The sequence below is a fragment of the Anolis carolinensis genome, chromosome 1 (genome assembly GCF_035594765.1).
Source record: "Anolis carolinensis isolate JA03-04 chromosome 1, rAnoCar3.1.pri, whole genome shotgun sequence".
Taxonomy (NCBI): Eukaryota; Metazoa; Chordata; class Lepidosauria; order Squamata; family Dactyloidae; genus Anolis; species Anolis carolinensis.
This window is the reverse complement of record NC_085841.1, coordinates 18,155,637-18,168,558: the sequence shown is the minus strand read 5'-3', so window position 1 is coordinate 18,168,558 and position 12,922 is coordinate 18,155,637. Positions and strand designations below refer to the sequence as shown.

The window sequence follows — 12,922 nt, the reverse complement described above, 5'->3', positions numbered from 1 at the left end:
TGTTTGTAACTCAAGGACTGCCTGTGGTCCTTTAAAGAAGGCTATTGTCCTATGCACACTTTGTAGGTAATAATTCTCAACAAATTTAGTTGAATTTGGTTCCAAGTGGAAATGTAAATCTCCTGATGAGGCTGGAGAAGAGACCTTGAAGCCTGGCATGTTCTGGGAGATACTGACCAAAAAAAACAAGTGTTCTCCAAAATCATCAGTTTTGTTTTCTCATTAGTTTATTTTAATATAAAAGTCAAATTTTCACCCAGAACTGGATACTGCACTTCAAGAAGGATATTGACAAGTTGGTATGTGTCCAGGGGAGGGGAACCAAAATGGTAGAAGTTCTGGAAACCATGTCCCATGAGGAATGACTTAGGGAACTGGGTGTATTTTGTCAGGTATTTCTAAGACCTTAGCAGAGTGCTGAAAAGCATCTCCATACAGAAATCCAGCCAGGATCCAAGCACTGCTCTGTGTAGTGTAGGAATTCACAGGAACAAAACAGACACCAAACAAAGTTGTTCTTTCCAAATGTAGGAAGGCTTTATCTTAAAAAGTTGTAGAAGATATTGACAGCTATAGATAAAACTGTATACACTTTCTCTCTCTTATCACTCCACTCACATACACACTGTCATCAGTCCATCATCTGTCCACCATCATTCCCTCATCACTGAGCACGATGGAGCCACTTGCTTTTACACCTCCCACCTTGCATCAGCCACTTGCCTGGTCATGGTGACACAGCATTTTACCATGTGGCTAGGTCTGAATGACTCAGCCATTTACCATTTTAATATGCCAGGTAATTTTACAAACTTTGGCATGTTTAGCCTGGAGAAGAGATGTTGTGAGGGGGAAAGATAGTCATGTTTAAATATTTGAAAGGATATCACATTGAAGAAGAGGCAAGCTTGTTTTCTGGTGTTTAATTAATCCGGACCAAACTGAGAAATCCCAGTTTTCTCTGGATTAATTTGCTTTGACCTCAGGCATCATTTGAATGCATCAGGAAAACTCGAGACAGATCCTGGGATATGGGCATTGTTATGGGTTTGTTGAAAAACAAACTGCGTGCAAGTCCTGTGCAGACTTATCCAGCCCTTTTGTGCATCCACAATGAGCAAAAGAAACAAGCCAGGAAAATGGAAAAAGCAAAGTTTACTTTTAAGTAGCAGAATCAAGGAGAAAATTAAACAAGCAGCTTCAGAAACACAAAACCTCCAGCTTCAAAGTAGTCCATCTGAAGCAACAAAACTCACATAAAGTTCTTTGCATTAAATTTATGCATCTTCTTGGAGATTTCTTCAATGGTGCAAGGAGACAAGCATAGTAGACTCTCAGTCAGGATTCAGTAAGTCCCAAAAGCATTACAAACATTCCCCAAGTTGTACCCCATTCAGGGAGTGGTTCAAGTTTGTTCTCCTTGATTGCTCCAATTACTCAACTATGAGTTGTAATTGACCAGGTGTTTTTCCCTTAACACACACATACACAAGTAGTGATCCTACAGAAACTTAGTCAAATACATACATATATAGTAATAGGCATGTCTGGAAGGACACCAGTTCCCTTCTACAACTGAATCAACACTGCCATATAATCCAGATCAGGAGTCCCCAAACTAAGGCCCGGGGGCCAGATGTGGCCCATCAAAGCCATTTATCCGGCCCCCACAGCACAAGGGCAGAAGGGGGTTGGGCTAAGTGACCCAAGGGGTCTCTTCTTCTCTTACAACCCTTATTATTATTATTATTATTATTATTATTATTATTATTATTATTATTACTATTATTATTATTAACATTAAGGCTGGGTGGCCATCTGTCAGGGGTGCTTTGCTTGTGCTTTTGGTGCACAAAGGCAGAAGGGGATTGGACTCAATGGCCCAAAGGGTCTCTTCCAACCCTCTTTTTATTATTATTGCTGTTATTATTATTATTATTATTATTATTATTATTATTATTATTATTATTATTATTATTATTATTGCTCGGTGGCTGACTATAGTCCGGCCCTCTAACGGTCTGAAGGATCGTGAACTGGCCCCCTGTTTAAAAAGTTTTGGGACCCCTGATCCAGATTATCAATGCAGATAATCTACATTATCCGCTTTGAACTGGATTCTATGAGTCTATACTGCCATATAATCCAGTTCAAAGCAAATAATCTGGATTTCATATGGCAGTGTAGAAGGGACCTCAGAAAACACATAATGGCAACCCTAATTTAGGTCTAACTTGGCTGAATATGTTTAAGAGTCAAATAGAAAAACCTGTGGTAAAAATGGATACATCCATTTGAGCTTGGGTCTACATTTATTGTTATAAATGATGGTCTTATTCAGTCTATAATATGAAGAAATTCCCAGAGTTTAGAAAAGAAATCTTGTTTGGACTGTTAACTTCTAGAACTCCCCAGCCAGCTTCTTTTTGGAGAGTGAAAACGTGAGCTTTCCCACTGTTTCATATTGTCTTAAGTAGTAGATAAAATGGTAGGGATTAGAAACATCGGACACAGCATTCCTCTCTTCCACAACAAAAGAATGACGGGGTATTGTTTATATATTTTCTATATTTCAAACACAAAAGAGGGTCTAATTGGGTCCTTCAGGTGACTCAAACTGTAGTTGATTTCTGCAACTAAGCAGGCCTGAGAGTTTAATGAGAAATTCTGTGCACTCCTTATTTGGAAATCCTTGCTAGAGATGATGGGGATTTTAATTGAACACATCTGGCTTGGAGCAAGTCCTTTTCCATGCCATATCTTTTTGTCTGTTTTTCTTTATTTTTCACAGATGCTGATGTGTGATCACAGCCTGGATGAGGAAGCCCAATGTCTAGCACTTGGATGGACTATTCTAAACATATAACAAATAATAATAAAGCTCAAGATCATGTATTGGGTTTGAGGTTGTTATTATGTGCTGTCAGGTTGGCTTTGAGTTATGCTAATGTTCAAAGACCCTTTGTTTACTAGTGCCCTGCTCGGGTTTTACGAACACAGATCTGTGGCTGCATTGATTGAATCGTTTCATCTGTATTGCAGTCTTCCTCTTTCTCTACTGCCTTCAGTTTTACCTAGCTTTATCTTTCTTATGTGTCATATTTTCATATAGTATGTCCAAAATATTCATTTTTGCTTCAATTGATTTATTTAGTAATCAATCAATCATAAGGCCCGGGCTGTGGCGCAAGCTGGTGAGCAGCCAGCTGCAGCCAGCTGAGACCAATCACTCTGACCAAGAGGTCATGAGTTCGAGGCCAGCTCGGAGCCTGCGTTTGTCTTCTTGTTCTATGTCAAGGCATTGAATGTTTGCCTTATATGTGTAATTTATATTCTGCCCTGAGTCCCCTTCGGGGTGAGAAGGGCGGAATATAAATACTGTAAATAAAATAAAATAAATAATAATAAAACAAATAAACAAATAAAGTTAGTTAATGCATCCATTCATTCTAGTGAGAATTAATGCCAGATTTCATCTCAGATCCATTTATTTGTCTCTTTGGTAGTCCATACTACTCTCCTACATGAGAAAAGTTGACTTTTCAAATAAATTGATTTTCGCCCACTGGAAGTTTTCTTTAGTGGCCAATGTTCATATCCATAGATAAAAATAGAAAACACTAAGGCATGGATGAGCTTGACCTTTACACTACACAGCTAGAATTCTTCATTGGTTGTGCGACCCGACTTTGTGTCGAATGTCAACATTGTGCATTTAAAAGCACACCCAACTGTGCAATCAAAGACACAAATGGATGTGTGTATTCTCAGGAGCATCAGCATGGGCATCTCTATTTACAGTGCCAGTGTATATGCAGCTCTTCACAGCCTTGAAATAAGTACTTTCCGGATAGAACAAAACTGTTCAAAATTTCTTCAGGGAAACTTACAAATGTGTGAGACACCAACAGAATTCCAGGTAAACAGAAAAGAAATTTATTTATGTATTTACCGTATTTATATTCTGCCCTTCTCACCCCAAAGGGGACTCAGGGTGGATCACAGAACACACATATATGGCAAACATTCAATGCTGTTTTATAGATAGACAGACAGACAGACAATTGTACATAGATAGAGATGTGTAGGCTTTGTCCCATCTTCGGCATCTTGGAGGCTTGTGCTCAGTTTTGGCCACTGTGTGTGTATATGTGTGCTGTTGCTCCATCTCCCTGCTAAGAGCTTTGTTCGTAAATTTCCTCCTTAATCAAATTGCTGGCATTTTCCTGGCATTTCCTTATGGGTGCCTTTTGAATACCTCCCTGCTTTTTAAAGCAGTACCTATTTATCTACTGACATTTTGCTTTTGAACCACTAGGTAGGCAGAAGGCTACCTAGCTGAAGGCCAGGAGCTTACTCTGACCCAACCTTTGAACTGCTAGCCTTTTGATTGGCAAGATTTAATGTAGCTGGTAGTTAACCTGCTGTGCTAAAACCAGTTGTAGAACTGCATGAAATAAAATATATATACCTAAAAAAGAGAAGGATGTAGAGTGCAGTGAATGAACATCAAGAAGCATCTCAAATGGAAATTGATCCAAGGTGGCATTGGTTTCTTTGTTTAAACATTTAAACATCGAACACTGTAGTTGCACCTTCTTTTGTTCAGGGTGGACATTTGAAAGTGACTCATAGGAAATGAAATCCTGGTCTCTAGTGCTCAAAGTACTACACTATGCTGCAGTGGTGGTCACAGAACTGAAATCACTGGCAAAATCAAAAGTGGGCACTGCCAATTTACATTTCCATCTACCTTTTTGTCTATTGGTGCACTATTATTTATTTATTTATTATTTACAGTATTTATATTCCGCCCTTTTCACCCCAAAGGGGACTCAGGGCGGATCACATTGTACACATATAAGGCAAACATTCAATGCCATATAACATAGAACAGAGACAGAGACAGATGCAGAGACAATTTAAACCTTCCCCAGCTTCCAGCTTCCTGAGGGGATGCTTGATGCCAGCCACAGGGGGAGCAGCTGCTTCATCATCCACCTCGACAGCAACTTCCTCATTCCAACGGCGGCTGGGTGATTTTTATGGTGTTGTAAATTAGCCTCCCCACATATAAGTGGTACCTAAATTTTCTACTTGATAGATGCAACTATCTTTCGGGTTGGTTAGGTCAACAAAAAGCAGGGGCTATTTTTTTTAATTTTAATTGTTGGATGCTCACCCCGACAAGGGGTGGCCTCGAACTCATGACCTCTTGGTCAGAGTGATTTATTGCAGCTGGCTGCTAACCAGCCTGCGCCACAGTATAACTGTATCAGTACAGAAAATAGTGACAGTCCTAAGTATCTGCAAAACTCTTCTCTGGCACCACATTTTGGAGTTTCAAATAAGGGATGCTCAACCTTTTCTGACAAACCTCTGGTCCAGGACTAGGGGAGCTCGCTTTTAACTTGCTGCCATCGTAGGAATAGAGGTAAAATCAAGATTACATTAGCTGCCCGCAGAGTTGTGAACCACCAACCATCACTGACTACTCAAATTCTAACTATGTGTTTCAGTGGGAGTTGGGATGTCCCAAGAAAGGTGTAAGTGATGGGCAGGGATGACTCATATTTCTTATGTCCTGCTGAACAAGATCTCTCTGCATGTAGCAAGAAGTTAATTTGTGTTGGAACTGGGTCTGAAATTGAGGGGAAAGCTGACTGCTCTCTGCAGGAAATCCTACGGTGCTGCTGGTTCCTCTAGAAATCTAACATGGAATGAGAATCTGTATTCATGCTGTGAGACCTCATTTTACATCCATCCCATTTGTATGTGTAAATAAATCTTCTATCACAGAAGTGCTCTAAATCTCCAGTAACCTCCTTTGAAGGAAAGAGAACCCAGGTTAAGTGCTTATCATTTAACCAGTGGAAATTAAGGCTACAGTCCTCCTGTTCATGCATTGTTCTAGCAGGGGCAATTTTTCTGCGGTTGCATAGTAGCAACAAGGGATGGCAGATACAATTTTAGCAATGCTTCACTTCTTCCACTCTGGACCTTCCACAGATATAGAAATCTCACTGACCTAGTTTCCATATACCTCACAAACTCCAAGGATGCCTGTCATAGATGTGGCTGAAATGTCAGGAGAGAATGCTTCTGGGACCTGGCCATACAGCCTGGAAAACTTACAGTGATTCTGGCCATGAAAGCCTTCGACAACACATTGAACATCTCTATGGGAAGAAATTGTTCCAAGACACACGGAGATTGGAAACACTAAGGACAAGGAAAACTCATCTGCTGTGCTTTCTGACCTTCCATCTATGCTGCAGAGACACAGATACTATCCTACAATTTCTTGCAGCCAAAAGGACTTTGAAAATACCATAGGCTCACCGTATTTACAACCACCTGAAACACAACCTCTTATAAGAGAGAATTCTCTTCCAATGGACAAGAATTCTTTCTCCAACCCTGGACCTTCCACAAATGTATAAACATCACTGGCCTAGTTTCCAATATACCTCACAAACTCTGAGGATGCCTGCCATAGATGTGGGTGAAACGTCAGGAGACAAAGCTTCTGGAACATGGCCATACAGCCTGGAAAACTCACAGCAACTCAACTTCTTTCACAGCTGCTGCACTTGTGGTTTTTCTCTCTCCTGATACAGTCACACTGGCATAGTGCACTGACAGGATTCTGGACCAACACTATAGAAGTAACCTGAACCACTTTGTGTGTGTATGGTAGTAGCAGGGCACAACACACCAACTGCTAGATCTATGTAAAGACTAACATTATTTCCTTTCCTGAGGCTGCTTTCTCCCCGCCTCCTCCTCCTCCTCCTCTTCTTCCTCAGCTTGAGGGAAAGAGGCAGCACATGGACTGTCCACAAATGGCAACCCGATCTGAGTTGGAAAGTCTGCTTTATGGGCTTCTGTAACCAAGTTTAAGACTCTGCCACTAACTTTGATGTGTTTCCTGTAACAATCAAAGCAGGTTTTATATTTTGTAATTGCTCATGGTATTATCCTTCTGTGCTTTGTTAGCACAAAATGTGAAACATTCTATCAATAGTACATGGTCTGTTCCAAAGTTAATGAGAATGATTTTTCTTTTTAATTGAACAGGCAATTACGGTTCCCCTTGCCCCTCAAAACAGGCTCTTTGTGACCAAGTACAGCGATTCCATGTTGAGACTCAGCTGGAGCCTCAGAGTGACTCTGATGGGGATTATGGGATTCAGGTTCAGAGTGCTCCTGCTGTGAAAGATGAGGAACAGGGAGGCTTTCTCACGGCAGGGAATGGTGTTGATGATACTAGCCAGGTGCAAATTGACTCAGGAAGGGAGGACAGCTCTCAGTCTGATAGCATTCAGACAGATGCTAACGCTAACGAGCTGTCTGGCCTTGACGAAATGGAATCTTTGGATTGAGCTGGTCGTTTGGAATTCAGGGTTTGCAGAAGTGTTAGAATAGCAAACAAGAGGGAGGTTAAAGAGCAAAGAAATGCTTTCATGCTATGTGTGGTATACTGTGCCTTTAAGCCACACTCTCTGGTTGCTACAGCTGTAATGTAAGAACTACTGATTGCTGGGATATATAGCTTTTGTGCACCCAAAGCCTCAGCAGCCTTCCTAATGTTTGGAATAAACTCTTTCCTACAAGACTCTGCTGGCTGTTGAGCTTCCTTCATACGAAGAATACTACATGGTGTCAGAAGTGGGATACAAACCTCTCCTGTGCTACAACCTGGAAGCTAGCGTCCCCCGAAAAAGGAGTGTTTAGACATGGAGTCATTTCGTCCTCCTCCTTCCCTTGCTATGCAAGGTAATTTGGCTGAGAACTGGAGACAGTGGGAACAGGCCTTTCAGTTGTATCTTGCTGCAGCGGGACTTGAGAATGTGTCAAAGAAGCGGCAGATAGCTATCCTGCTACATTGTGTGGGAGAGGAAGGAGTTTCTTTATATAATACATTTGTTTTTGCCGAGGAGAACCCGAAAGATATTGCAGAGGTTCTGGAACAGTTTAGGACTTATTTTTTACCTCGGAAGAACATTGTGTTTGAAAGGTTTTGTTTCTGGAACCATATGCAGAGTCCTGGAGTTACAAATGTGCAATTTATTGCTGAGCTAAAACTGAAAGCAGCCAGCTGTGAATTTGGAATGGCAGTTAATGAGATGATAAGAGATAAAGTTGTTTTTAGTTTACAGCAAGAGAAACTGAAACAAAAGTTGTTACAAGAAGCCGATCTTACACTTGAGAAGGCCGTGGAGATATGCCGGGTTGATGAGACAACGAGAGCTCAGCTGAGAACCATGGCAATAACATCGGAAGAAGGAGTGTTTGAATTACAAGACAGCCATGGAGAAAACAAAGAGATTATAACTCAAGCTCTGGGAACCAGGGAGTCAAGACACAGAGACAATTGGAAAAATCAGAATAAGTGTGGTTATTGTGGTACAGCTCATGAACCTCGGAGATGTCCAGCATTTGGAAAGACCTGCAACAAGTGTGGCAAGAAAAATCATTATGCCAGGTTATGCAGGTCAAGGGTGACCAATCCTGTGAATATACAAGCCAGACAACACATTCATGAGTTGAATGTAAGTAATTTAATGATAGGAAAGCTGGATGAAGAAATGAAGGATACACAGATAACAAACAAGGCAGGATGGTATGCTGATATTTCCATAAGAGACTGTATAATTAAGTTTAAATTAGATACTGGAGCTGAAGCAAATGTGTTACCATTTAGTATATTTTCTAGAATACCTGGTGCAAAACAAATGTCTAAGAGTAAAGTAGTGCTGGTTGCATATGGGGGAACAAAAATACAACCAATGGGAGCAGTTGAGTTTGATTGTATAACAGCAAAAGGAGTGTATAATCTGTTGTTTTATGTGACAGATTGCTCGACAACCCCATTATTAGGCAGACCAGCTTGTGAGAATTTGGGTTTAATTTATAGGGTAGATCTGATACAGGCAGAGGGGTTATTAACACAAGAAAAATTGCTCAGCTTATATCCAAAAGTATTCCAGGGTCTCGGTGAGTTTCAAGGACATCACCACATTCACACTGATCCAACAGTGGTTCCCGTGATCCAAGGATGTAGGAGAGTGCCCTTTGCCATACATGATAGGCTAAAGGATACCCTTGATCAGATGGAAAATATGGGAGTTATAACAAAAGTTGTAGGACCCACAGATTGGGTGAGTAGTCTTGTTATCACTGAAAAAAAGAATGGGTCTCTGCGTATATGTCTTGATCCGCGAGATCTAAATAAGGCAGTGCGGAGACAACATTATACCATCCCAACAGTTGAGGAAGTTTTAAGTCACCTAGCTGGAAAGAAAATCTTCACAATAATAGATGAGAAAGATGGCTATTGGCAGGTAAAACTAGATAAAGCATCATCCAGATTATGTACATTCAATACGCCGTGGGGAAGGTATTGTTTTAATCGTTTACCATTTGGGCTTAAATCCTCAAGTGAGGTTTTTCAACAGAAAAATCAAGAAACATTTGGGCATATAAAAGGTGTATATATGATTGCTGATGATATGATTATAGCAGCTGAGACAAGTAAACAACATGATGAGATTTTACATCAGGTAATGGAAACAGCACGTGTCAAAAACATCAAGTTTAACAAAGAAAAGATCCAGTTCAGGGTAAACTCTGTTAGATATATGGGCTATATTGTGACTGCAGAGGGAGTCAGGCCAGACACTGAGAAAGTAAAGGCAATTCAAGAAATGAAACCTCCCAATGACAGGCAGGGAGTGCTTAGATTTCTAGGGTCAGTACAGTATTTGGCAAAATACATCCCAAAAGAGGCAGAGTTAACAGCGCCATTGAGAAGTCTGTTAAAGAAAAATATGAGTTTTCAATGGATGCCAGAACATCAGAAAGCTTTTGAGGCGATCAAGCAAAAGTTGTGCGATGCACCTGTACTGCAGTATTTTGATGTGACAAAACCAGTTGTTATCCAAGCAGATGCTTCAAAAGATGGCTTAGGAGCATGTCTCCTACAGGATAATAAGCCAGTGTCTTATGCTTCAAGGGCACTCAGTTCTGCAGAGAAAAATTATGCTCAAATAGAGAAAGAATTGCTTGCTGTTGTATATGCAGTACAAAAGTTCCATCAGTATGTGTTTGGTAAAATGGTTCTAGTTCAAACTGATCACAAGCCCTTAGAATCAATTTATAAAAAACCAATAGGCAGTGCCCCGGCTTGTCTGCAAAGAATGTTGTTGCAGCTTCAGAAGTATCAACTTAACTTTGTATATACTCCAGGTAAACTTATGTATCTGGCTGATACCTTGTCAAGAGCTACTGTTGATCACCCTGGAAGTCAGGAAAATCCAATAGGAGATGAGAAAGTGATATACGAAGTGAATACATTAGCCATGCACCCAGATAAAATGGGTTTAATACAAGAAGCAACAAAACGTGATCCCTAGCTTAGGATGATTCAAACATACCTAAACCAAGGATGGCCAAAGTACATGAGAAAGGTGGCTCCAATAGCAAAATCTCTTTGGCCGGTTAAAGATCACCTAAGGTATAGGGATGGGGTTCTTTTCATGGGAGAAAGAATAATCATTCCGGCAAGCCAAAGACAAAATGTTCTTGCACAGCTGCATGAGTCCCATCAAGGGATTCAAAGAACCAAAGAAAGAGCAAGACAGTTGATGTACTGGCCTGGTATGTCCAAAGATATTGAGTCAGCTGTTGGCAGTTGTTTTGTGTGTGCTTGTTTTGCCCCAAATAATCAAAAGGAACCACTTAAACCCCATGAGATCCCAGAAGGGCCATGGCAGAAGGTGGGAGTGGATATATTTGAACAGGACAATCGCTCTTTTCTGTTGGTAATTGACTATTTCTCAAAATACCCAGAAGTAGTAAGTTTACCTGATAAAACTGCAAGAACAGTAATTGTCAAGATGAAATCTGTGTTTGCAAGACATGGAACTCCATTAATTGTGGTGAGTGATAATATGCCATTTGCGAGTCAAGAATTCAAAGTATTTGCGAAAGAATGGGGATTTGAACAATGCTTTAGTAGTCCGTGGTATCCACAATCTAATGGTATGGTAGAACGAGCCATCCAGTCTATAAAACAACTTACACATAAAGTAGGAAAGGCAAGGGGTGATCTGTATGCAGCATTGTTGGAGTACCGGAATACACCTGTGACAGGACTATCATATTCACCTGCACAAATATTGATGGGCAGAATGCTGAGAAGTAAACTTCCCATAACAACTGACTTATTATGTCCTAGGATTCCTATTAACGTGCGTCAAGATCTACAAAGAGCTCAGGAAAGACAGAAACATTTTTATGATCGAACAGCAAGACCCCTCAAACCACTAAGAGAGGGAGATTTGGTATGGATGCAATCCAATAATTGCAAAGAAAGATGGCTTCCTGCCGTTGTGATAGAAAAATGTAAACAGCCTCGGTCATATCTAATAAAGAATCAGGACGTAATAGGCGTCAATTAAAACAACGGAACCAAACACCCGAAACTACAATTCAAGGAAATACAACATATAATGGTTCTAAAGGGATGTTTGTGAACAAAAGTGACGCACATGTAATAGCAGATAGAAAGCCAACGTATGTGACATCGCATGGCAGGCCTGTGTTTGAACCTGTAAGGTACACTCCTTAGAAGGATGGTGCTGAAGACCATCCTCAACGGTGGGCTAAGTACTAGTGACCTCTGGCCCCATAGAAGACATATTTTCTTACCTGTCTAGTGATGTAATGAAGCTGCCAAGTTTTAATGAGAGACTTTTGTAATTTTGATGTATGATTTTTTTTTAACACTTTTATAAAATGTATTTTGTTTTGTCTTGTCAGATGTGTAGTTATTATGTATGAAGGGGAGATGTGGTATACTGTGCCTTTAAGCCACACTCTCTGGTTGCTACAGCTGTAATGTAAGAACTACTGATTGCTGGGATATATAGCTTTTGTGCACCCAAAGCCTCAGCAGCCTTCCTAATGTTTGGAATAAACTCTTTCCTACAAGACTCTGCTGGCTGTTGAGCTTCCTTCATACGAAGAATACTACACTATGCAAGGGGTATTAAAAGAGTGTACTGAGAGAGAAACCTTTGTCAAAGCAACTTCTCGTTTGAGTCAAGAAGCAAGTTTTTTGCTTTCTCGAATTATCTTGTAGCCTTTGTGTGTTCATGTTTATGAGACTTTTGTCATGCATTAATGGGACCTTGTTTCATGCCTAATGTTTTCTTGGATTATACTCAGGGCCGGTTGTTACTAGGCGGCCGCGGACGCGGCCGCCTCGGGCGCTGGCTGCTAGGGGCGCCATTCGGGCCTGACTTCCTGGTCGCGGCCGGCGATCGCCCGGGCGGTCGCCGGCCGCGACCAGGAAGTCAGGCCCGAATGGCCTAGCTGTGCTGTGCGCGTGCGCACAGCACAGCTAGGCCATTTTGCCCTTAGTAACAAACTAAGGGCAAAAATGGCTTCTCTGGCTGTGCGCATGCGCACAGCCAGAGAAGCCATTTTTGCCCTTAGTTTGTTACTAAGGGCAAAATGGCCTAGCTGTGCTGTGCGCACGCGCACAGCACAGCTAGGCCATTCGGGCCTGACTTCCTGGTCGCGGCCGGCGACCGCCCGGGCGATCGCCGGCCGCGACCAGGAAGTTCCTGGTCGCGGCCGGCGATCGCCCGGGCGGTCGCCGGCCGCGACCAGGAAGTCAGGCCCGAATGGCCTAGGTGTGCTGTGCGCATGCGCACAGCACACCTAGGCCATTTTGCCCTTAGTAACAAACTAAGGGCAAAAATGGCTTCTCTGGCTGTGCGCATGCGCACAGCCAGAGAAGCCATTTTTGCCCTTAGTTTGTTACTAAGGGCAAAATGGCCTAGGTGTGCTGTGCGCACGCGCACAGCACACCTAGGCCATTCGGGCCTGACTTCCTGGTCGCGGCCGGCGA

General features: G+C 41.7%; 1 protein-coding gene across 1 annotated transcript; it reads left to right on the top strand.

Annotated features, from left to right (window-relative positions):
- The first annotated feature begins 7,424 nt into the window (after nt 1-7,424).
- Nucleotides 7,425-12,225, top strand: LOC103277564 (uncharacterized). The gene is made up of 2 exons (XM_008102706.3): nt 7,425-8,555; nt 11,243-12,225. The coding sequence occupies exons 1-2, from the start codon at nt 7,740-7,742 to the stop codon at nt 11,252-11,254; spliced, it is 828 nt and encodes a 275-aa protein (XP_008100913.1). The 5' UTR covers nt 7,425-7,739; the 3' UTR covers nt 11,255-12,225.
- The last annotated feature ends 697 nt before the right edge of the window (nt 12,226-12,922 follow it).

Bases quoted from the DNA above. Each gene is read 5' to 3' on its own strand.
- LOC103277564 (XM_008102706.3), top strand. From the start codon at position 7,740: ATGGAGTCATTTCGTCCTCCTCCTTCCCTTGCTATGCAAGGTAATTTG.